The sequence below is a fragment of the Oncorhynchus kisutch genome, linkage group LG28 (genome assembly GCF_002021735.2).
Source record: "Oncorhynchus kisutch isolate 150728-3 linkage group LG28, Okis_V2, whole genome shotgun sequence".
NCBI classification, from domain to species: Eukaryota; Metazoa; Chordata; class Actinopteri; order Salmoniformes; family Salmonidae; genus Oncorhynchus; species Oncorhynchus kisutch.
This window is the reverse complement of record NC_034201.2, coordinates 7432078-7456940: the sequence shown is the minus strand read 5'-3', so window position 1 is coordinate 7456940 and position 24863 is coordinate 7432078. Positions and strand designations below refer to the sequence as shown.

The following is a 24863-nucleotide window of genomic DNA, read 5'->3' as shown; positions in this document are numbered from 1 at the left end:
TCTTAGCGTACTGTTTTCTCTCACCTGTCTCCCTCAGTATGAAGCGCAGTAACTGCTACATGGTGTGGGGAGGGGAGTTCAGCAGCTCCCAGCAGACCCGTGTCAGTCAGGAGGACTTTGTGATTGGCTGCCTTATTGACCTGGACACTGGCCTCATGACTTTCACAGCCAACGGGAAAGAGATCAACACCTTCTACCAGGTGAGATGCTGTATTCACAGTGTAAGCATGTATTTATTTACTCTGAAGCTTGTCACGGGTTAATGGACTTAATGGGAAAAGTACAAACTGCTATGTGCTTCATCTGTGATACTGGTTGTTTGTTCCAGGTGGAGCCCAACACTAAACTGTTCCCAGCTGTCTTTGTCCTGCCCTCCAGTCAGAACATGCTGCAAGTGGAGCTGGGCAAGCTCAAGGTCAGACTCACAGAGAATCCCTCAAGTACATTTGTCACTGTCTGCTTTTACAGTGTTAACTCATTACTGTCTGCTTTAAAAATGTTATGGATGTGTTTTTTGCCCCTTTAATTCTCTCACTCAACCTATCATGTCACTTCAACGACCACCCTTCTACTCTCCAAAGTAAGGGTTTGTTCTCTCCTCTCGCCGTAGAACATCATGCCCATCTCGGCAGCCATGTTCCGCAGTGAGCGTAAGAACCCGGTCCCCCAGTGTCCTCCCAGGCTGGACGTCCAGATGCTGACCCCAGTCATCTGGAGCCGTATGCCCAACCACTTCCTGTCCCCAGAGACGGGCCGTGTGAACGAGAGGCACGGCTGGATGGTGGAGTGTAGAGAGCCTCTCACCATGATGGCCCTGCACATCCCTGAAGAGAACAGGTCAGAACACGGCCACATTTACTGACCTCTAAGCAGAGGATTATTGTATTTGATGAACTGGTTATCACGTAATCAAGAATGGTAGCTATTGTTCATATGTTGAGAACTTGCAAATACTTCAGAAAGTATTAATACCCCTTGACTTATTACACGTAAATTAAATATTTTATTCTCACCCATCTATCTACCTACAATACCCCATAATGACAAAGTGAAAACATGTTTTTAGGAATGTTTTCAACTGTAATTAAAATGTAATACGTAAATATCTCATTTGCATAAGTATTCACACCCCTGAGTCAATACATGTTAGAATCACCTTTGGCAGTGACTACAGCTGTGAGTCTTTCTGGGTAAGTCTCTTAAGATCTTTCCACACCTGGGTTGTACAATATTTTCCTATGATTCTTTTCAAAATTCTTCAACCTCTGTCAAATTGGTTGTTGATCATTGATAGACAACCATTTTCAAGTCTTGCCATAGATTTTCACGTAAGATTTATGTCAAAACTCTAACTCGGCCACTCAGGAACATTCACTGCCTTCTCGGTAAGCAACTCCAGAATAGATTTAGCCTTGTGCTTTAGGTTATTGTCCTGTTGAAATGTAAATTCATCTCCCAGTGTCTGGTTGAAAGCAGACTGAAGCAGGTTTTTCTCTAGGTTTTTGCGTGTGCTTAGCTTCATTCTGTTTCAATTTTATCCTGAAACACTCCCCAATCCTTTATTGGATTTGCCCCAAACATTATACATTTTTTGCAGTATTACTTTAGTGCCTTTTTGCAAATAGGATTAATGTTTTGGAATATTTGTATTATGTACAGGCTTCCTTCTTTTCACTCTGTCAATTAGGTTAGTATTGTGGAATAACTACAATGTTGTTGATCCGTTTTCTCATCTATCACAGCCATTAATGTAACTGTTTTAAAGTCACCATTGGCCTCAGGGCAAAAATCCCTGAGCGTTCCTCTCTGGCAACTGAGTTAGGAAGGACCCTTTGTACTGATCAGGTGTATTGGTATACCATCCAAGTGTAATTAATAACTTCACCATGCTCAAAGGTATATTCATTGTCTGTTATTTAAAATGTTAAAAAATCATATTTTTTCATCTACCAATAGATAGATGCTATTTTTAGACCTTATAGCTAGAACATCCATCAGAAGCTAGCCATCATATGCTAACCAGCTAATTAGCTACTAGCTATTTAGTCATTGTTAGCCACTGCTAGCGGCCTTTACCTTTAGCTCAGACACCAGCCACTTTTAGCCTGGATAATACCCACCAGTCTGCACAGCGCGATATCATCCCTGAGCGTACCGGACTGCTTTTCTCCACTACATCACCAGATTCCTGCCGTAAGCCCCCTGATCATTACTCCAGATCATCGCAGCTAGCTAGCTGCTACCGAGTGGCCCAGCCCCGAAGCTAGCCTTGAGCCAGGCCCATCTCCTGGCCTGCTCAGTGGACCCTATGATCACTCGGCTACACAGCTGATGCCTCCCGGACTCGTCACTAACACTACTAGAAGCCACTATATCACCGGATTCCTGCCGTAAGCTCTGGACCTTTGCATCGGTTCATCACAGATAGCTAGCTGCTACCGAGTGGCTATAGTGGCTAACGCCCTTGTCCCGAAGCTAGCACCAGTTAGCCTCGAGCCAGGCTCATCTCCCGGCTTGCAAACGAAATTACTCCAACTACAATACCTCTTTTGCCAATTGGCCTGGACCCTTTGTCGACACGGAGCCCCGCCGATCCATCACGAGTGGTCTGCCGACGTAATTCCGTCCATTGTGCCCTCAACCGGCCTTTGCCGGACGTCGGTGAAAACGCTTCTGCTAGCCCCGACCTGCTATTTTTTTGAATGCCTTGTCTCCTGCTTGCTAGTGTTAGAACGACGACCTAACGCTTCCCTGTTTCATCTATTACTGTTCACTGGACCTGGCTACATACTGTAGCTGATGCCTGCTGGACTGTTCATTAATCATGGTACTCCATTTTGTTTATTTTGTTTATCTGTCAGCCCCAGCCTCGAACTCAGGCCCTGTGTGTAGTTAACTGACCCTCTCTGCCCATTCATCGCCATATATGAAACTGCATATAAACTCTTATTCCATAAATGAACTTGAAATGCTATCTGGCCATGAATTGAGTCCAGCCAAATGTGTGCGCCCAAATCTGTACGCTGTTGTTGTCTGTACATTTTTGTCTTAGCTAGCTCTCCCAATCAATACCTGTGATTGCTTGTATATTGTTTTTTAGGGTAGTTATCATTGTTTTATTTTACTGCGGAGCCCCTAGCCCCACTCAACATTCCTCAGATACAGTACCTATTTTGCCCCACCTCCCACACATGCTGTGACCTCCCCTAGCATAACTAGTGCCTCCAGAGATGCAACCTCTCATCATCACTCAATGCCTAGGTTACCCTCAACTGTACACGCACCCTACCATACCCTTGCCTGTACATTATGCCCTGAATCTATTCTACCATGCCCAGAAATCTACTCCTTTTATTCTCTGTCCCCAATGCACTAGATTACCAGTTTTGATAGCCTTTAGCCGTACCCTCATCCTACTCCTCCTCTGTTCCTCGGGTGATGTAGAGGTTAACCCAGGCCCTGTGTGTCCCAAGGCGCTCTCATTTGTTGACTTCTGTAACCGTAAAAGCCTTGGTTTCATGCATGTTAACATAAGAAGCCTCCTCCCTAAGTTTGTTTTACTCACTGCTTTAGCACACACCGCCAACCCTGATGTCCTTGCCGTGTCTGAATCCTGGCTTTGGAAGGCCACCAAAAATCCTGAAACTTCAATCCCTAACTATAACATCTTCCGACAAGATAGAACTGCCAAAGGGGGAGGAGTTGCAATCTACTGCCGAGATAGCGTGAAGAGTTCTGTCATACTTTCCAGGTCTATGCCTAAACAGTTAGAGCTTCTAATTTAAAAAATGTATCTCTCCAGAAATAAGTCTCACTGTTGCCGCCTGTAATAGACCCCCCTCAGCTCCCAGCTGTGCCCTGGACACCACATGTGAATTGATTGGCCCCCATCTATCTTCAGAGTTCGTTCTGCTAGTTGATTTTAAATGGAATATGCTTAACACCCCGGCCGTCCTACAATCTAAGCTAGATGCCCTCAATCTCACACAAATTATCAAGGAACCCACCAGGTACAACCCTAAATCCATAAACATGGGCACCCTCATAGATATTATCCTGACCAACTTGCCCTCCAAATGCACCTCTGCTGTTTTCAATCAGGATCTCAGTAATCACTGCCTCATTGCCTGCATATGTTATGGGTTTGCGGTCAAACGACCACCCCTCATCACTGTCAAACGCTCCCAAAAACACTTTCTAATAGACCTGGCCCGGGTATCCTGGAAGGATATTGACCTCATCCCGTCAGTAGAGGATGCCTGGTTGTTCTTTAAAAGTAATTTCCTCACCATCTTAAATAAGCATGCCCCTTTCAAAAAATGGAGAACTAAGAACAGATATAGCTCTTGGTTCACTCCAGACCTGACTGCCCTCAACCAGCATAAAAACATCCTGTTTCCTCCTGGCTACCCCAACCCCGGCCAACAGCTCCGCACCCCCCGCAGCTACTTGCCAAATCCCCCCCATCTTCTCCTTCACCCAAATCCAGATAGCAGATGTTCTGAAAGAGCTGCAAAACGTGGACCCGTACAAATCAGCTGGGCTAGACAATCTGGACAATCTGGACCCTGCCGCCATTGTTGCGATCCCTATTACTAGTCTGTTCAAACTCTCTTTCGTATCGTCCGAGATTCCTAAAGATTGGAAAGCTGCCGCGGTCATCCCCCTCTTCAAAGGGGGTGACACTCTAGACCCAAACTGTTACAGACCTATATCCATCCTGCCCTGCCTTTCCAAAGTCTTTGAAAGCCAAGTTAACAAACTGACCATTTAGAATCCCACCGCAACTTCTCCGCTGTGCAATCCGGTTTCCGAGCTGGTCACGGGTGCACCTCAGCCACGCTCAAGGTATCAAACAATATCATAACCGCCATCGATGCTTGACTAGCATCACTACTCTGGATGGTTCTGACTTAGAATATGTGGACAACTACAAATACCTAGGTGTCTGGCTAGATTGTAAACTCTCATTACAGACTCATATTAAACATCTCCAATCCAAAGTGAAATCTAGAATCGGCTTCCTATTTTGCAACAAAGCCTCATCACTCATGCTGCCAAACATACTCTCGTAAAACTGTCTATCCTACCGATCCTCGACTCGGCGATGTCATTTACAAAATCGCCTCCAACACTCTTCAGCAAACTGGATGTAGTCTATCACAGTGCCATCCATTTTGTGACCAAAGCCCCATATACCACCTACCACTGCGACCTGTATGCAAGTCGCCTGTAGGCCCTTGCTACATATTCATCGCCAGGCCCACTGACTCCAGGTCATCTACCATAACAACACCCACCCATAGCACGTGCTCCAGCAGGTATATCTCACTGGTCATCCCCAAAGCCAAAGCCTTTCCTTCCAGTTCTCTGCTGCAAATGACTGGAACGAATTGCAAAAATCGCTGAAGTTTGAGACTTATATCTCCCTCACTAACTTTAAGCATCAGCTATCTGAGCAGCTCACCGATTGCTGGAGCTGTACACAGCCCATCTGCAAATAGCCCATCCAACTAACTACCTCATCCCCAAATGTTTTTTATTTACTTTTTTTGATCTTTTGCACACCTGTATTTCTACTTGTACATCATCATCTGAATATCTATCACTCCAGTGTTAATTTGCTAAATTTTAATTACTTCGCTACTATGGCCTATTTATTGCCTTACCTCCTTACTCCATTTGCGCACACACTGTATATAGATTTTTTCTATTGTGTTATTGACTGTACTTTTGTTTATTCCATGTATAACGGTGTTGTTTTTGTCACACTGCTTTGCTTTATCTTGGCCAGGTCGCAGTTGTAAATGAGAACTTGTTCTCAACCGGCCTACCTGGTTAAATAAAGGTGAAATAAAAAAATTAAATGGGTGCTTCTACACCTACATTGCTTGCTGTTTGGGGTTTTAGGCTGGGTTTCTGTACAGCACTTTGAGATATCAGCTGATGTACGAAGGGCTATATAAATACATTTGATTTGATTTGATTTGGTTCCCTTCTTTGCGAGGCATTGGACCCTTTGTGGTTGAATCTGTCTTTGAAATTCACTGCTCGACCGAGGTACCTTGCAGATAATTGTATGTGTGTAGTACAGAGAAAAACACACACAGAGTGAGTCCATGCAACTTATTATGTGATTTGTTAAGCATATTTTTTGTCCTGAGCTTATTTAGGCTTGCCATAACAAAGAGGTTAAATATTTGTTATTTATTTAACCTTTATTTAACCTTTATTTAACTAGGCAAGTCAGTTAAGAGCAAGTTCTTATTTACAATGACGGCCTACCCCGGCAAAACCCTAACCCGGACGACATTGGGCCAATTGTGCGCTGCCCTATGGGACTCCCAGTCACGGCCGGTTGTGATACAGCCTGGAATCGAACCAGGGTCTGTAGTGATGCCTCTAACACTGAGATGCAATGCCTTAGACTACTGCGCAACTCGTGAGCCAATACTTATAAACTCAAGACCTTTCAGATTTTCATTTTTAATTCATTTGTAAAAATTTAATTCCACTTTGACATTATAGGGTATTGTGTGTAGGCCAGTGACCAAAGCATCTCAATTCAATCCATTTTAAATTCAGACTGTAAAACAACAAAATGTGGAAAAAGTCAAGGGGTGTGAATACTTTCTGAAGGCACTGCAGCTTTTAACAAAGATCACATGATTTGTTGATTTCAGTGTTTGCTATAGTATTGGAAAATAAATATAACCAATAGCCACCCACTCTGGCTCTGATGCAATAGATTTGTCAATCTATACTGCCTTGTGCCATACAGTTCTCTCCCTCTGTCCCCTCTAGATGTATTGACGTCCTGGAGCTGTCGGAGCGTATGGACCTGTTGAAGTTCCACTACCACACTCTGAAATTGTACGGCTCGGTCTGTGCTCTGGGGAACAACCGCGTGGCTCACGCCCTATGCAGTCATGTTGATGAGTCCCAGCTGTTCTACGCTATAGAGAACACCTACCTGCCTGGACCAATGAGGAGCGGCTACTACGACCTGCTCATCAGCATGCACCTGGAGTCGGCCAAGAGGAACCGCCTCATGACCAACAAGGAGTTCATCGTGCCCATGACAGACGAGACGCGCAGCATCAACCTCTACTCAGACACTGACAACTCCCATGCTTTACCAGGGGTAGGCCTCACTACCTGCCTGCGCCCCAAACTCCACTTCTCCCCCACTGGCTTTGTGGGGACAGACCTGGACATCTACACCCTCAGCCCATTCATCCCCCTACAGGTAAAAAGCCTCAGGCCGATGAAAGGAGAGCGGAAGGGTTTTCTGTTTGAACTGACCAATGGTGATTCATGTCTTTCTTTCTCCTGTAGGTGCTGAAGGCGAAGGCCCTGACCATGCTGACAGAAGCTGTACAAGACGGTGGTCAGGCCATGAGGGATCCTGTAGGAGGCAGTGTTGAGTTCCACTTTGTCCCCATCCTCAAGCTCATCAGCACCCTGCTCATCATGGGCGTGTTCGAGAATGAAGATGTCAAGCACATCCTGAAGATGATCGAGCCCACGGTGTTCAGTGGAGAGGCAGAGGCTGCTGCAGAAGAAGCAGAAGCCACAGCCAAGGGCGCGGGGAGCCAAACGCTGGCGCTCAAAGAAGGGGGGGAGGAGGTGAAGGAGGAAGAGGAGGGAGCAGTGGAGAGCGGACATGAAACAGAAATGGAGGACGAGGGGATGGGTGAGGAAGATGAGGAACTGGAGGCAGAGCTGGAGGAGCTGGGAGAAAAAGAGGAAGAGGAGGACGGAGAGAAAGTGGATGGAGAGAAAGGTGCTGAGGAGACAGAGAAGGAGGCGACGCCTGGAGAGGCAGACGGAGAGGCAGAAGAACAAGTAGGTCTGGAAGAGGGATTACTGCACATGAAGCTGCCAGAGTCTGTCAAGCTACAGGTTGGTGTGTGTCTCTTATCACTTCACTGTAACTTTCAAAATCCTCCCAAGTTTGACCAATTATACTAATCAGTATTGCTACATCTCATGTCTTTTCCTTTCTGTATGTCAGATGTGCACTCTGCTTCAGTATTTCTGTGACTGTGAGTTGCGCCACAGGGTAGAGGCCATCATAGCTTTCTCAGACCAGTTTGTGAGCCAGGTGCAGGCCAACCAGAGAGCCCGCTACAACGAGCTCATGCTGGCGTTCACCATGAGCGCTGCCGAGACGGCCCGCAAGACCCGCGAGTTCCGCTCCCCACCGCAGGAGCAGGTACCTTCAGCCTCCGGAGTACTGTCCCACTTTTAACAGTACATGAACGGTGACAACAACGTGTTGTCTTTCACCTGCAGGTCAACATGCTGATGAACTTTAAGAGCATTGCGGAGGATGAGGAGTGTCCTGTGCCTGATGAGGTCCGCGATGCCCTGCTGTCTTTTCACAAGAACCTGCTTGCTCACTGCGGTCAGTCAAACTAATTCAGTACTTATATCGCCAAATGTAACTTAGAACGTCACTTATATACATGTATATAGCCTAAATTTGAGGTGAGCAGCTAGTGTCAATGGTCTTTCATCCCTCATGTCACCTTCAGGAGTACACATTGAAGAGGAAGAGGTGGAGGAGGAGTTGGATATGTCTCTCAAAGGACGACTCTTCAGAATTTTGGACAAGTTGAGGCACCTTCGCAAGAAGAAGGTAGAGGAGGAGCCAGAACCTGTAGAAGAGACCAAACCCAGTGAGTCTCACTCTCTATCACTCGTCCCACTGAAAAACAGTCAAATCAAGCCAACGATGTACCTTCAATGCCAGAAGACAATCTGAATGGTTGATTGATTTGATTTCGTTTATTGGATAATTACGTTTATTGGATAACTTTTTGGGCGACCTGACCAAATTCACATACAGTTGAAGTCGGAGGTTTACATAAACTGCTCCACAAATGTCTTGTTAACAAACTATAGTTTTGGCAAGTCGGTTAGGACATCTACTTTGTGCATGACACAAGTAATTTTTTCAACAATTGTTTACAAACAGATTATTTCTCTTAAAATTGTCACGCCCTGACCTTAGAGAGCTGTTTTATTTCTCTATTTGGTTAGGTACGGGTGTGATTTGGGGTGGGCATTCTATGTTGTCTATTTCTTTGTTTTTGGCTGAGTATGGTTCCTAATCAGAGGCAGCTGTCTATCGTTGTCTCTGATTGGGGATCATACTTGGGCAGCCCTTTTTCCCACTTTCTGTTGTGGGATCTTGTTTTTGTTAGTTGCTGGTTTAGCGCTACATTACTTTACGTGTCGTTTATCTTTCTTGTTTTTTTGGGTTGTTCATTTAATAAATTCAAAATGTACACCTACCACGCTGCGCCTTGGTCTCATTCCGACGACAGCCGTAACAAAAATTCAGTGGGTCAGAGGTTTACATATACCAAGTTGACTGTGCCTTTAAACAGGTTTGAAAGTTCCAGAAATTGATGGCATGCCTTTAGAAGCATCTGATAGGCTAATTGACATCATTTGAGTCAATTGGAGGTGTACCTGTGGATGTATTTCAAGGCCTACCTTTAAACTCAGTGCCTCTTTGCTTGACATCATGGGAAAATCAGCCAAGACCTCAGAAAAAAAATTGTAGACCTCCACAAGTCTGGTTCATCCATGGGAGCATTTTCCAAACGCCTGAAAGTACTACGTTCATCTGTACAAACAATAGTACGCAAGTATAAACACCATGGGACCACGCAGCCGTCGTAACGCTCAGGATGGAGACGCGTTCTGTCTCCTATAGATGAACATACTTTGGTGCGAAAAGTGCAAATCAATCCCAGAACAACAGCAAAGGACCTTGTGAAGATGCTGGAGGAAATAGGTACTAAAGTATCTATATCCACAGTAAAACGAGTCCTGTATCGACATAACCTGAAAGGCCGCTCAGCAAGGAAGAAGCCACTGCTTCAAAACCGCCATATAAAAGCCAGAATACGGTTTGCAACTGCACATGGGGACAAAGATCGTACTTTCGTCTGATGAAACAAAAATAGAACTGTTTGGCCATAATGACCATTTTGTTTGGAGGAAGAAGGGGGAGGCTTGCAAGCCAAAGAACACCATCCCAACCGTGAAGCACGATGTTGGCAGCATCTTGTTGTGGGGGTGCTTAGCTGCAGGAGGGACTGGTGCACTTCACAAAACAGATGGCACAATGAGGAAGGAAAATTCTGTGGATATATTGAAGCAACATCTCAAGACATCAGCCAGGAAGTTAAAGCTTGGTCGCAAAGCTTGGTCGCAAATGGGTCTTCCAAGTGGACAATGACCCCAACCACACTTCCAAAGTTGTGGCAAAATGGCTTAAAGTCAAGGTATTGGAGTGGCCATCACAAAGCTCTGACCTCAATCCTATAGAAAATGTGTGGGCAGAACTGAAAAAGTGTGTGCGAGCAAGGAGGCCTACAAACCTGACTCAGTTACACCAGCTCTGTCAGGAGGAATGGGCCAAAATTCACCCAACTTATTGTGGGAATCTTGTGGAAGGCTACCCGAAACATTAGACCCAAGTTCAACAATTTAAAGGCAATGCTACCAAATACTAATTGAGTGTATGTAGACTTCTGACCCACTGGGAATGTGATGAAAGAAATAAAAGCTGAAATCAATCATTCTCTCTGCTATTATTATGACATTTCACATTCTTAAAATAAGGTGGTGATCCTAACTGACCTGAGACAGGGAATTTTTACTTGGATTAAATGTCAGGAATTGTGAAAAACTGAGTTTAAATGTATTTGGCTAAGGTGTATGTAAACTTCCGACTTCAACTGTAAGTTTAGTTTTTGCGTCTATTACTTTTGATTTTGTACACTAGCTTCAAACAGCTGCAAATAAATAAAAAAATTGGTTATTGAAAATATATTTCGCAGTGTTTTACAATGATTCTCTAGACTCTGAGTGCTTGTTTTGTCACATTAACTGACATTTGGCGAGCTATTCGAATTTTAGCAACCAGCAAATGGCATAGCGATTCCTGCATATTGCACCTTTAAAAGCAGTAGGCTGCTCCAGCTGGAGACAACATTACAAAATTGAAATGTCAGTCTAGTCATGGGATAATTTCATTCGGTTTCAACAATCAATCAATCAATCAATCAAGTGATGCCTCTTGTTTATAACCTCCCCTTTCTCTCCTCCAGGCACCCTCCAGGAGCTCATTTCCCACACTATGATCCACTGGGCCCAGGAGTCGTTCATCCAGAACCCTGAGCTGGTGCGTCTGATGTTCAGCCTGCTACACCGTCAGTATGACGGGCTGGGGGAGCTGATCCGGGCCCTGCCCAAGGCCTACACCATCAACGCCATCTCCATAAAGGATACCATGGACCTGCTGGAGTGCCTGGGACAGATCCGCTCGCTGCTCATCGTCCAGATGGGCCCCGAGGAGGAGAGACTCATGATCCAGAGCATCGGGTCAGTAGTACACAGTAGACAAGTAAAATAATTTACTATACAGAGAACTGGATGGATTGAGGAGGAACTGAGAGTCAACATGAGCCTTCTCTCTCCGTCAGAAACATCATGAGCAACAAAGTGTTTTATCAGCACCCCAACCTGATGCGAGCGCTGGGCATGCACGAGACTGTCATGGAGGTGATGGTCAACGTGCTGGGTGGTGGCGACTCCAAGGTAAAGTGGTTACTTGGCTCATAACAACAGGATCAATGCTTGGCTGAACATGGGAATGCGCTAAATGCTATTACACCGTAGTCAGTGGATTCCCCCTTGCATGTGTTCCTCCACAGGAGATCAGATTCCCTCGCATGGTCACCAACTGCTGTCGTTTCCTGTGCTACTTCTGTCGTATCAGTCGCCAGAACCAGCGTTCCATGTTCGACCACCTCAGCTACCTGCTACAGAACAGTGGCATTGGCCTTGGTGAGGGACATTGATATCTTCCAATTGGCTCATTCATTCCCCCCCCCCCTCTCCCCTGTAACTATTCCCCAGATCGTTGCTGTAAATGAGAACGTGTTCTCAGTCAACTTTCCTGGTAAAGTAAGGGTTAAATCAAAAATCTTCTGCCAATACAAGTTTGTATTCTGATAAGGTTAGGTTGACATAATCCCTTTAAAGGCAGAATAGTTTTGCTGTGTGTTGGGACTGAACATGTCATGTATGTCTTTCAGGAATGCGTGGCTCCACCCCTCTAGACGTGGCTGCAGCATCCTGCATTGACAACAATGAGCTGGCTCTGGCTCTACAGGAACAAGACCTGGAGAAGGTTGGACAGCCTCAACAAACACGTGCAGTTTCTCTGATGTGGCCGCATATAGCACATTGGTCATCTCTCTTTCTGCCTCTTTTGTCCTGTGTTTTTCCTCCCAGGTGGTGAAGTACCTCGCAGGCTGTGGGCTCCAGAGTTGTCCCCAGCTCCTGGCTAAGGGTTACCCTGACATTGGCTGGAACCCGTGTGGCGGGGAGAAATACCTGGACTTCCTCCGCTTCGCTGTCTTCGTCAATGGTCTGTGTTTTGCGGACCTCGTAATGGAATACACTACTGTTGGGATGATGTCTTTCTGTTTACCTTTCATCACTGAGCGTGGTTTGGCTCTATGCCCCCCTGTAGGAGAGAGCGTAGAGGAGAATGCCAATGTGGTGGTGCGTCTTCTGATCCGTCGGCCAGAGTGTTTTGGCCCGGCTCTGAGAGGAGAGGGTGGGAACGGCCTGCTGGCTGCTATAGAGGAGGCCATCAAGATCTCTGAAGACCCTGCCAGGGACGGCCCAACTGTGAAGAAAGACAGGCGCTTCCCCGGCATGTAAGAGCCAAACCACTGAGGGACTGATTGAATATCTACAGTATTTACTAGTGTAGTAGATGAGAACACGTTCTCCTTTGACAAGTTTTGGGCCTGCGTGTTGATTCTTCCTTTTCACTGGTAGGTTCCCTGGTGGGGAAGAGCAGCATGAGGAGAACAAGGTTCACCTGGGGAATGCCATCATGTCCTTCTACTCAGCTCTCATTGACTTGCTGGGACGCTGCGCCCCAGAGATGCATGTGAGTACTGAGCGTTGGAAAACATTAAGAGAGAAGCCAAGGGTTATGGAATGGAGCTGGCAAGCTGCTGCGGTTCATTCTAAGACGTTGCTATTTTTTTGTTTGGCCCCGCAGTTGATCCAGGCTGGGAAGGGCGAGGCTCTGAGGATCAGGGCCATTCTGAGGTCCCTGGTGCCTATGGAGGACCTTGTGGGAGTCATCAGCCTCTCTGTCCAGATACCAGACTTTGGAAAAGGTGAGTCAGAGGCAAAACCGTTTGGATTCAATGAACTCTTGTGCTGGCTCAAGGAAAGAATCTTAACCTCTTGATGAGGAAATGGAACTAAAGAGGGTTTAAGTTTAGTTTGATCATAATATATTCCATTTTATATCTGTAATTAGTCAGAATCGTTAAATAATGTGAATCCTAACATTATTCTCCTCTTCAACTTCAATCCTCTGTCTTCTTCAACCCTCTGTCTTTTTGTGATGTCTAGATAACAGCGTCATTGAACCCAAGATGTCTTCCAGTTTTGTGCCGGACCACAAGGCTCCCATGGTGCTGTTCCTTGACAGAGTGTATGGTATTGACAACCAAGACTTCCTGCTTCATGTGCTGGAGGTGGGCTTCCTGCCTGACATGAGGGCAGCTGCTTCTCTGGACACAGTGAGTCATCCTTTCTCTCTCTCACTACTCATATACACTACATAAGGCATTCACTTTGTCTGCTCTTATGCTCCTCTTTGATATAGGCGTCATATGAACACTTGCTTTGTATTGAAAGGGTAGTGTGTTCTTTTGAATGCAGAGAATATGACCGTTTAAATGGATCTCTCCCCACTAGGCGGCATTCTGCACCACAGAGATGGCCCTGGCTCTGAACCGCTACCTCTCTCTGGCCGTGCTGCCCCTCATCACCAAGTGTGCCTTTTTGTTCGCCGGGACTGACCACCGGGCCATCATGATCGACTCTATGCTGCACACCATCTACCGGCTGTCCCGCGGACGAGCCTTCACTAAGGCCCAGAGAGATGTCATAGAGGAGTGTCTCATGGCTTTGTGCAAGTGAGTTGGACTTATTGCCCTGGCACGGTTCACCTTCCAACTGTCGTTATCTAACAATCTGTCTTTCTGCATTGCGTAAGTGGAATTTCTGTCTTTGTTTCCCCTATAAGTTAATGTTAATGTCTCCTGGACATTGGGATGTCCTCTTCCGTAAGCTATTTGCACAGTGCACTTTTAGTGAGTTGTTTAACCATGCTTGATGCATTTATTTATTTATTATTATTTATTCAGATTATTTACATGCGCTTATTTATTTGCCTCTATTTCCTAGGAATCTGCGGCCATCCATGTTACAACACCTGTTGAGAAGGCTGGTATTTGATGTGCCAATTCTCAATGAATATGCCAAAATGCCACTCAAGGTATGGACATGTCTTAACCTGTCATTGGACAATCAAAACGTTATAGAAACAAAACAACTAAATGAAGATGGCCACGTCAAGATAGTCAATGAATTTATCATCCAGATGTTAGTATGTCAGATTAAGCTGATTTCATAATGTTATTTTGTTGGCTGCAGCTTTTGACCAATCACTATGAGCGTTGTTGGAAGTACTATTGCCTGCCCAACGGCTGGGGCAACTTTGGAGTGTCATCCGAGGAGGAGCTGCATCTCACCCGCAAACTCTTCTGGGGCATCTTTGAGTCCCTGGCCCACAAGGTTACACTATTACACTGCTCTATCAGCTGCATGGAAACCTAGGAAATGTTTGCCTCCAATAAGAAACCGTTGATATGGTATATCGTTGTATAGAAAATATTTCACTATGTCCTCTGGTTCTGGTTTCAGAAATTTGATGCTGAGCTGTTCAAAATTGCCATGCCGTGCATATGCGCCATTGCTGGGGCCATCCCTCCAGATTATGTAGATGCCAGCTACTCCTCCAAGACTGAGAAGAAAGCTTTGGTGGATGCAGAGGGAAACTTTGATCCCAAACCAGTGGAGACCACAAAGTAAGACCCTGGAATGGGAGAAGGCAGTAAACCAATAGGAAAATACTCTAAAACAAATTATAAACTGGGTGGTTTGAGCCCTGAATGCTGATTGGCTGAAGGCCATGGTATATATTAGACCGTATACTACGGGTATGACGAGGCATTTGTTTTACTGCTCTAATTGCGTTGGTAACCAGTTTATAATAGCGATAAGGCTCTTCGGGGGGTTGTGATGTATGGCCAATATACCACAGCTAAGGGCTGTGTCCAGGCACTCCGCGTTGCGTCTTGTGTAAGAACAGCCCTTAGCCGTGGTATATTGGCCATATACCACACCTCCTCGGGCCTTATAGCTTAAATAGATAAGACACCGTATCAACCGACAGTGTTGATATTTTCATAAATATTACGCAATATCCTCTGCTTTTAGCTACTGTATAGTAAGTTATGACTATGGAGTACTGAAGTTTACGATGTTTTGTATTCTAGTACTATCATCCCTGAGAGATTGGATGGCTTCATCAACAGATATGCTGAGTACACACATGACAAATGGGCTTTTGAAAAGGTCAGAAAAAAATATCAACTTGGAGTGTCTGTGTATCAGTACAATGTACTGTGCAACTGAAGTAATTTGCTGCATGTCTGTGCACCTGCAGATTCAGAATAATTGGACGTATGGAGAGATGTTGGATGAAAATTCGAAAACTCACCCCATGCTCCGACCGTACAAAACATTCTCCGAGAAGGTAAGAGGCACAGTTGATCATTTTCTTCCGCAATGCATAGTGATTTCTGTCAACCACCGGAAGGTCTTTATGTTGCTGCTCACTGATGCCCTCAGCCTGTAACGATCTCTTCCCTTTATAGGACAAAGAGATCTACCGTTGGCCCATCAAAGAGTCCATGAAGGCCATGATTGCATGGGAGTGGACTCTGGATCAAACGAGGGAAGGAGATGAAGCCAAGACTGAGCAGAAGAAGGCAGCCCGGAAGATCTCTCAGACTGCGCAGGTACAGAGAAGTGGGAATATCAAAAAAAGGATGGAAAAACCGTTTTTCAGATCAGACAGAGATGATGAAAAGTCTTAATGAATGTTACGAATACAAATATGTGTATTTCAGGCAACATATGACCCCAGCCATGGCTACAGTCCCCAACCAATTGAAATCTCCCACACGGCACTGTCAAGAGAGCTGCAGGTATGATGACGCTGAAGTCTGGACCGTCCGTCTTATTTGCTTCACACGTTCTTTTTTTACCATGGTTTTTTTCCTTCTTTTAATGTCTCATTTGCCCAGTCAATGGCAGAACAACTTGCAGAGAACTATCACAACACCTGGGGTCGAAAAAAAAAGATGGAGCTGCAGTCCAAAGGTCAGAGGTCATTCTGTTTTGCGGTGGGGGGGTCACCTTTCATCTTTCACTTTTGGCAAAGTTAATGGCAACTCTGTGTGCTTTGACTGTGTGTAGGAGGAGGCGCCCACCCTTTGCTTGTGCCCTATGACACCCTGACAGCGAAGGAGAAGGCACGAGACAGGGAAAAGGCTCACGAGCTTCTCAAATTTCTTCAACTCAATGGATATGCAGTCACCAGGTAAAAGGAGAAGTCATTGACGTCATCGAAGCAACTGCCTATGTATTAACAAGTCATGCTTTTTAATGCTTTCTCTAGAGGAATGAAAGACATGGAGTCAGACATCTCATCTATCGAGAAGCGCTTTGCCTATGGTTTCCTGCAGAAGCTGTTGAAGTGGATGGAGATCGCCCAAGAGTTCATAGCTCATCTTGGTAGAGTGCACTCTGGGAGGAGGGTGGATGATAATAACCAATTAAATAATGCTCAGTTAATGTCAGTGTTGACATTTCACTTGTTAACAACACTCCAAAATCTTTTTCCTGTGTGTTTTTTTCCAGAGGCTGTGGTGAGCAGTGGCAGAGTGGAGAAGTCGCCTCATGAGCAGGAGATCAAATTCTTTGCCAAGGTGAGAGCAGAATCACTTTGAAACAGGCCCGTTTTCGAGGGGAGGACAGATGACATTTGATTCAGCTGTTACATGTTTCCTGCAGGGGTATAACGATATATGTGATGATGAACTGTGTTTGTCTCAGATCTTGTTGCCCCTGATCAACCAGTACTTTAAAAACCACTGTCTGTACTTCCTGTCCACACCGGCCAAAGTCCTGGGTAGTGGAGGACATTCCTCTAACAAGGAGAAAGAGATGATTGCCAGGTAACTCTCGGTCACACCGTCTTAAGGATATTGTTACGCCTCACTTTAGTTAGTCGACTTTAGACACTTTTATCTCTATTCATCCTCTCAAGTCTCTCTTTTGAACCTGTGCTGTAATTTCTCCTTTTCTCTTACCTTTATTTTCATAATTCATTCCCTTTCTCTGCATTTCCGCCTCTTTTCTGTTGGATTTCTCTCCTGTCGTAGTATCTTCTGTAAAATGGCTGCTCTGGTGAGACACAGAGTTTCTCTCTTCGGTAAGACATCTGCATTGTCCTGATGATTTAGTTCTGTCTGGTCCAGTCAGCCGTTGTCTTTTCCCTTATGTTTTCCTCTGCACTATTTAAGGGAACGACGCTGCTGCTATTGTCAATTGTCTTCACATCCTGGCACGATCACTCGATGCAAGGTAATCGGGCACTTGTCTGAAATGTTTTCACAATCCGAATACAAAGGTATTGGATCAAGATTTTCTCATAGCCGTACTTTTCCCCTCCCTGCTCTGAATTCCTCAGGACGGTGATGAAGTCTGGGCCTGAGATTGTGAAGGCAGGGCTCCGGTCGTTCTTTGAGGGTGCAGCTGATGATATCGAGAAGATGGTGGAGAACCTCAAACTGGGCAAGGTGTCGAAAGGCAACCAGGTAAGAGCAGAGTGTCTACAAGAGAACAGGTAGGAATTGAACAATTCCAGAACTTTTGCCTTTTGGTCTGAAATGTCTTGTCCTACTGTATGGTCCGTCTACAGCAGGTGAAAGGCGTGTCCCAGAACATCAACTACACCACCATTGCTCTGCTCCCAGTCCTCACCTCCCTGTTCGACCACATCTCTCAGCACCAGTTTGGAGATGATGTCATGCGTGAGTCATATGCCATCACAGCATTCATGTGATGACACAGCATTCCAGTTTACTTACTCTCAAAACTTTGAAAAGGTGTCTTGTTGATAAAATGTGTGTTTATGTGTGTTCGTGGTGGTCAGTGGATGATCTCCAGATGTCGTGTTACCGCATCATGTGCGCCATCTACTCCCTGGGCAGTGTCAAGAACCCTCATGTGGAGAGGTGAGTCTGGATCAGGCTCTGTTTCTCTGTGTTAACAGTACAGCAATACAAACCTGATCATCTGTGAGTTTGACTGGCCATGACATCCCTCCTCCAGACAGAGGCCAGCCCTGGGGGAGTGTCTGGCCCATCTGGCGGCTGCTATGCCTGTGGCCTACCTCGAGCCCCATCTCAATGAGTACAATGCCTTCTCGGTTTACACCACCAAGAGCCCCAGAGAAAGAGCCAGTGAGTGTCCATCTGCTCCTGTGACGTGTTCTCTGTCCAACCCCTGACTTTTGAGTTCCTCAACACTCTCTCCTCTAACCTCCCGTCTCTCTCTCTCTGTCTCTCTGTCTCTGTCTCTGTCCATGTCCATAGTCTTGGGTCTGCCCAACGAGGTCCAGGAGTTATGCCAGGACATACCAGAGCTAGACGTTCTGCTGAAAGAGATCGGGGACTTGGCAGAATCAGGTGCCCGTTACACTGAGATGCCCCATGTGATCGAGATCACTCTGCCCATGCTGTGTAACTACCTGCCCCGCTGGTGGGAGAGAGGATTAGAGAACTTCCCTGAGCTGGAGGGCCAGATCTGCACCGACGTCACCTCTGACCAGCTCAACCAGCTGCTGGGCAGCATCATGAAGATCGTGGTCAACAACCTGGGCATTGACGAGGCATCCTGGATGAAGAGGCTGGCTGGTGAGGTTGCCACAATGCTGTGTGTGTACTATGCCTGTCTGTTTGTTTTCTTGCCATCTCACCATGGCCACTCCTCTTCTATCCCTAGTCTTCTCCCAGCCTATTGTGAGCAGGGCCAGGCCAGAGATGCTCAAGTCCCATTTCATCCCCACCATGGAGAAGCTGAAGAAGAGGACAGGGAAGGTGGTGGCCGAGGAGGACCACCTGCGTATGGAGGGGAAGGCCGAGGGGGATGAGGAGGAGGGCACCATCAGGGATGAGTTTGCTGTGCTCTGCAGGGACCTGTACGCCCTCTACCCTCTCCTCATCCGCTATGTGGACAATAACAGGTACAGCACACAGGCAAACCAGTGGCCAGTCATGTTTTTTTCTTTAGAAATGTACACCCTTTCATATCCAGTATTCTACTGTATGCTAACATTCCATGCCAAAAGACATTTGTAATGCCGTGTGTGTAGGTGTCAGGGAAGTCAGGCGCAGGAGAATCGAACTTGGTATAAATGGAGTAGTTTAATAACGTTTAACAAAACTCCAAAGCCAAAGTACAATAATAAATAAAAGTGGGCACAAGAACCCGTCGCGCACCAATCCAAAATACACAAGCATAGAAAACAAACAATCTCATGACATGAGGGGAAACAGAGGGTTAAATACACAACATGTAATTAATGGGATTGGAACCAGGTGTGTAGGAAGACAAGACAAAACCAATGGAGAATGAAAAATGGATCAATGATGGCTAGAAGACCGGTAATGTCGACCGCCGAGCACCGACCGAACAATCGACTTCGGCAGAAGTCTTGACACCATTCCCCCTGCCAGTTGTCTTTGCCTACATGTGTGTTGTGGTGTTGGCGGTCTCTTGGTCACTAAATCCTTAAAGAGATGTCCTCCATTTGCAGGGCGAGGTGGTTGACATGCCCTGACCCAGATGCAGAGGAGCTCTTCAGAATGGTTGGAGAGGTCTTCATCTTCTGGTCCAAATCTCATGTGAGTAAATGGTTGAAAGGTGACCACTTTCTCTGTCATATCACCAGCAGCAGACCACCCTGCATCCCACTGCCAGTTTGCCTCTGAAGCTAAGCAGGGTTGGTCCTGATCGGTTCCTCGATGGGGGACCAGATGCTGCTTGAAGTGGTGTTGGAGGGCCAGTATGGGGCACACTTCTCTCTGGTCTTAAAATGATCGAATCCCAATGCCCCAGGGCAGTGAAGGGGACATTGCCCTGTGTAGGGTGCCATCTTTCGGATGGGACGTTAAACGGGTGTCCTGACTCTCTGTGGTCATTCAAAACTCCCATGGCACTTTTCGTATCAGTAGGGGCGTTTACCCCGGGGTCCTGGTTAAATTACCGACCTGGCCCCATTGCCATCATGGCCACCTAATCATTCTTAATTGGCATATATCACTCCTTACCGCTCCACCATGCTAGCTGATGTGTGGTGAGCTTTCTGGCACAAAATGGTTGCCATGCGTCACCCAGGTGAGTGCCACACATTGGTGGTGGATGAGGTGAGTTTCCCCCTTACTGTGAAAAGCTCTTTGAGTACCTCAGTTGGTGCTATATTAACCCAATCTATTATTATTGTTATTGTTGTTCCTTTTCTTTCTCTTTCTTGTGTCTCTGTAGAACTTCAAGCGAGAGGAGCAGAACTTTGTGGTGATGAATGAGATTAATAACATGTCTTTCCTCACTGCTGACAGCAAGAGCAAGATGAGCAAGGTGAGACCATCTGGGGTTAAAAGAGCCGTTCAGTTACCTTCAGCGTTGAACTGTTGTGACACGTTAGACTGATGCCAGCAGATTTGGGGGAGACTATGGATTTCTGAAACGTTGATCATAAATGAGGTCATGGAGCCGCCGTTTCATTTCACGTCCTGCATCATTTGCTTTCAAATGTTTCAACAGCAACAAAAAAAAAGAAGATGTCTGACGTACTTAATTGTCAATTCATCTTTTGATCTTCTCCTAGCCTATTGGAGCAAACCGTATTGTGTTTAATTTACCTATACAAATCGGGTGTATATTTTTCAAAACTGTGTACTTAATATCTGCATAGCACAATGCTGTATCATCACTGACAATAACCCCACAGAAAAGCCTCTTCTTTCAAGTCTTTTCCCTACGACGTCTTCAGCAGGTATTGTATATTAGAAACCTTAAAAAAAATGTGGGTTTTTTTGCTAGATCATTTTGGCAACTTTTCAGCCATGTTTTTCATGCCGGCCTTGGCCTCTCTCTCTCTCTCTCTCTCTCTCTCTCTCTCTCTCTCCGTTTTGAGGACTAAGAGAAGCATACGATCCTAATCTATAAGATTAGTCCGTGTATATGCCAGTAGAGAGGTCGAGTATTGTAGCGATAGCAGGTGTGTTAAGTGTTCTCTCTTTGACCCCTGTCCTCTTTTTCTGTGTTGATGCTGGGTTTCCAGGGCAGCGACTCAGAGGTTAGAATTTTGTTTCTGCACGACCGCTGTGCTGACCGCATGGCACCTCACTTTTGAGGGGCTTTTCATCAACCCCTCCGACACACTGGCACACCGGGACACCACCACCACACTTCTAGCGTGTTCCAATACAACACCCACACACAGCTAGCGGCCAAATACTTTGTATATAGAGACAGGTGTGCATGTCCACTCGGTAACTAGCTACGTGTTTCGCACTCTATCGCAACACCAATGGGACGAAACTGGGTCCAGCATTTCGCATGTTTATATCTGCACGATGACACACAGAAATAGAAAACAGTTGGTCTGAATTGACTTACATGCGTCACTGATATGCTTTAGATCCAGTTACACTGTCGACAACACTGGGGACTGGCTTGTGTTCACATATCTAGACGGTGACATATACTCAGCTAAACGTCCAGCTCTGAATCTCTCATAAAACGTTTACTGGTCATCTACATAGAATGACATTCATAAACACACTTGTGTGACCGAGTGTGTGACAGGCACAGTCGAAAAGGCCAGAGAAAAGCAGCATACTGATACAACACTATTGGACGAAGGGCCGGGCCATCGTGGGCCACCCTCAGTCCTGCCAGTGTGTGACGGGGGGAGTCTGGAGGAGCTTGATGAAAGTACTCTGCCTTAGAGTCGGGCTCATGGCACTAGGCTCCGCACTAGGCCTGCCCAAAGCAGCAGTGGGAGCAGAGTGCCATCATCCTGCCAATGAGTTTGCACTTAGTTGATTGTAGTTGGGTTGGAGTCATCCTGTCATGTCTTTTACTTTTCTGTTGAAGGTTGGTTGGTCTATAGCGTTTGTGATCAAGCTCACTCCGCAAGGGGATGTTAGCCCCCCTCTCTGCGCTCAGCACTCACTCCCTTTAACTGTCAGACCATTGCTTAGCTTCTTCATATCCCCCAGTCAGTCTCCACCCACCCACCTGTCCCACTTTAACCTTGACCTGACACTATATTTAACAGGACTGAAGCAGGTCTCTGGGACAAGCTCTATACTACCCTATGTAGAATATGCCTGATGTGACTTTACCTCACCTCATTCTATTTTAATCAATCCTGTCTTCTAAAATCTTCCCTAAAACCATCACACCCACCTTCCTCTAAACGAGCCTTATTCGTAACACACTCCTTGCATTGAAGTACTGGTTTGGAGAAGCGGTTGAATCTGCCTGGACTTATCAGTGGCTTTGAAACACTCCTACCACTCACACACACACTCACAGGGAAACGTAACGGGGAAAAGCTAGATGCACTTTTTTCGGCATGAAGGGCGTACTCTGAGCTGCATCTACGTAGAGCAGTTCACTGTAACTCATTGTTCTCACTTTTCACCACTGCAGATTCCCTTAGTCCTTCAGTGCATTTATCTAATTTAATAGGATCTCTATGGGCTTTGCATCCTCTCCTGTTCTGTGGGGCGGCCATTACTATGGGCTCCTCTGTTATCTTCACTCCTTTGGCCATCCTCAGCCTGCTGTATGACACACGCATACAAGCTTGCTGGGGACGTCATAGAGGGCAGACAACAGACAATGTTCCCTCACAGAAACAGCACAGGAGTACGGGAGTAGAGCACAGGGGCGACAGAACGTATCCCACGGACATTTTGGTTTGCTTGTGTGATTTGCTAGTTGGTAGCTAACACCTTCAGTCTGATTCTAGTTCCCATCAACATGATGCTACTAACAGCAAATTGTTATGTGTGTTTTCAACAGGAGCATCTGTTACTCTCCGACACCATATAACGTATTGTCATTCGTCATTCTTCACCTAGTTCTACTGGTGCCAAACTCACCTGAGAAACATACCGTAGAAGGTTATTTTTCACCAGTGTTTCCATCGAATGCTGGATGGTTTTTCATGTGGACTTAATGTGTGTTTTGTAAGCATGTTTTTAAATGTGCAGTTTGACTGATTTCCTGTCCTACAGATTAGAATGATTCCTTTCAGTTGTCGTCCACCAACCCCATCACCCCCCCCCCCCCCCCCCCAGCCCCAACCCCCCCAGTCCTTCTCAATACAGTATTACATTCTCACATTCCCCTCCCCTTTCCAGCCAGGAGTTCAGAGATTCAGATCATTATGGTGCTGAGATGTAGCCCTCATTCCGGGTATCCGTAGGTTGCTCATTCAGTACATTGCTTGTCCACATGCCGCAAACACTGAAGGATATGGTAATGTAAAGGAAGTGACCTAGACTGAAGGGTTCAGAAAGGAGTCCATGGCTCTTGATATTACAGGGTGTTAATTATTGGCATTGTGATAGCTACTGTCCGGGTGAACAGGTAGGGGGACACTGTCTAACTCAACAGGTCATTCAAATGAGAAGAAATGGTCACATGTCCACTGGAATACAAGTAGCAAGTTGGGAATAATGCGTGTTGTGACATTGAATCAGTGCTGTCATGGGTTCAATGCTAAGCAGTGTTACTTGATACGTGGTACAGTGCCACCGCATAGTGGTTGTGGCGCCAACCGTATGTATGAGGAAGACATGCGTAACGCCTTGGTCCCTCCTTATGTTCTCCAGGCTGGTGGCTCAGACGTGGAGCGTACCAAGAAGAAGAGACGGGGAGACCGTTACTCGGTGCAGACGTCACTTATTGTGGCTGCCCTGAAAAAGATGCTCCCCATCGGCCTCAACATGTGCTCCCCTGCTGATCACGAGCTTATCAACCTGGCCAAGATCCGATACTCGTTGGTAGTGTGCCCTCTCTCGGCTGTCTTGAATAACTCTGCCATACTAACCATGTAGACTAGTCTTATGTGCCGGACCATAGGGCTGTATATCTAGACAAAGAAATTGTTCCCAAAATAAATAGCAAAACATTTTCTTCCAGAGGGACACTGATGAGGAAGTAAGGGAGTTCTTGCAAAACAACCTGCATCTTCAAGGCAAGGTAAGATGGAGTGGGTAGGTACAGGAAAGTGATACATGTTGTTCCTCCAGCTGCAGTGTGTGTTCCCCCAGCTGCAGTGTGTGTGTGTGTGTGTGTTGTGTCCAGGTAGAGAACCCGTCCATGCGCTGGCAGATGTCCCTGTATAAGGAGATGGCAGGGAAGGCTGAGGATGCTGACGCTCCAGAGAAGGTGGTGAAGAGGGTGCAGGAGGTGTCAGCTGTGCTCTATCACATTGAGGTGGTGAGTAGAGTAATACACACATGTTCAAACCTACAGCGTCAATATAATCCTACAGCGTCAATATAATCCTACAGCGTCAATATAATCCTACAGCGTCAATATAATCCTACTGCGTCAATATAATCCCACAGTGTCAATATAATCCCACAGCGTCAATATAATCCCACAGCGTCAATATAATCCCACAGCGTCAATATAATCCCACAGCGTCAATATAATCCTACAGCATCAATATAATCCTACAGCGTCAATATAATCCTACAGCATCAATATAATCCTACAGCCTCCCTATAATCCTACTTAAC

The 24863-nt window shown here is 46.0% G+C and overlaps 1 protein-coding gene across 12 annotated transcripts in view; it reads left to right on the top strand.

Annotated features, from left to right (window-relative positions):
• LOC109872649 (ryanodine receptor 1) overlaps window positions 1–24863 on the top strand; it is a 68782-nt gene that overhangs the window by 16183 nt on the left and 27736 nt on the right. For 8 of the 12 annotated variants that reach the window (XM_031807820.1, XM_031807819.1, XM_031807816.1 and 5 more), the window contains exons 33-76: window positions 38–200; window positions 329–415; window positions 611–837; window positions 6805–7249; window positions 7339–7905; window positions 8018–8218; window positions 8299–8410; window positions 8541–8684; window positions 11133–11406; window positions 11508–11622; window positions 11739–11871; window positions 12123–12217; window positions 12322–12457; window positions 12563–12752; window positions 12877–12991; window positions 13106–13226; window positions 13468–13637; window positions 13816–14036; window positions 14308–14398; window positions 14557–14697; window positions 14827–14990; window positions 15462–15540; window positions 15632–15721; window positions 15843–15986; window positions 16098–16175; window positions 16275–16350; window positions 16447–16570; window positions 16649–16764; window positions 16891–16958; window positions 17086–17207; window positions 17415–17464; window positions 17556–17616; window positions 17723–17849; window positions 17954–18065; window positions 18188–18269; window positions 18367–18497; window positions 18630–18950; window positions 19039–19279; window positions 19853–19940; window positions 20581–20673; window positions 21380–21394; window positions 23949–24119; window positions 24259–24318; window positions 24424–24558. In XM_031807820.1, coding sequence (XP_031663680.1) covers window positions 38–200; window positions 329–415; window positions 611–837; window positions 6805–7249; window positions 7339–7905; window positions 8018–8218; window positions 8299–8410; window positions 8541–8684; window positions 11133–11406; window positions 11508–11622; window positions 11739–11871; window positions 12123–12217; window positions 12322–12457; window positions 12563–12752; window positions 12877–12991; window positions 13106–13226; window positions 13468–13637; window positions 13816–14036; window positions 14308–14398; window positions 14557–14697; window positions 14827–14990; window positions 15462–15540; window positions 15632–15721; window positions 15843–15986; window positions 16098–16175; window positions 16275–16350; window positions 16447–16570; window positions 16649–16764; window positions 16891–16958; window positions 17086–17207; window positions 17415–17464; window positions 17556–17616; window positions 17723–17849; window positions 17954–18065; window positions 18188–18269; window positions 18367–18497; window positions 18630–18950; window positions 19039–19279; window positions 19853–19940; window positions 20581–20673; window positions 21380–21394; window positions 23949–24119; window positions 24259–24318; window positions 24424–24558 — 6496 coding nt within the window. The remainder of the gene's footprint in view (window positions 1–37; window positions 201–328; window positions 416–610; window positions 838–6804; window positions 7250–7338; window positions 7906–8017; window positions 8219–8298; window positions 8411–8540; window positions 8685–11132; window positions 11407–11507; window positions 11623–11738; window positions 11872–12122; window positions 12218–12321; window positions 12458–12562; window positions 12753–12876; window positions 12992–13105; window positions 13227–13467; window positions 13638–13815; window positions 14037–14307; window positions 14399–14556; window positions 14698–14826; window positions 14991–15461; window positions 15541–15631; window positions 15722–15842; window positions 15987–16097; window positions 16176–16274; window positions 16351–16446; window positions 16571–16648; window positions 16765–16890; window positions 16959–17085; window positions 17208–17414; window positions 17465–17555; window positions 17617–17722; window positions 17850–17953; window positions 18066–18187; window positions 18270–18366; window positions 18498–18629; window positions 18951–19038; window positions 19280–19852; window positions 19941–20580; window positions 20674–21379; window positions 21395–23948; window positions 24120–24258; window positions 24319–24423; window positions 24559–24863) is intronic. The other 4 variants (XM_031807822.1, XM_031807821.1, XM_031807817.1 and 1 more) reach the window with 1 other exon arrangement.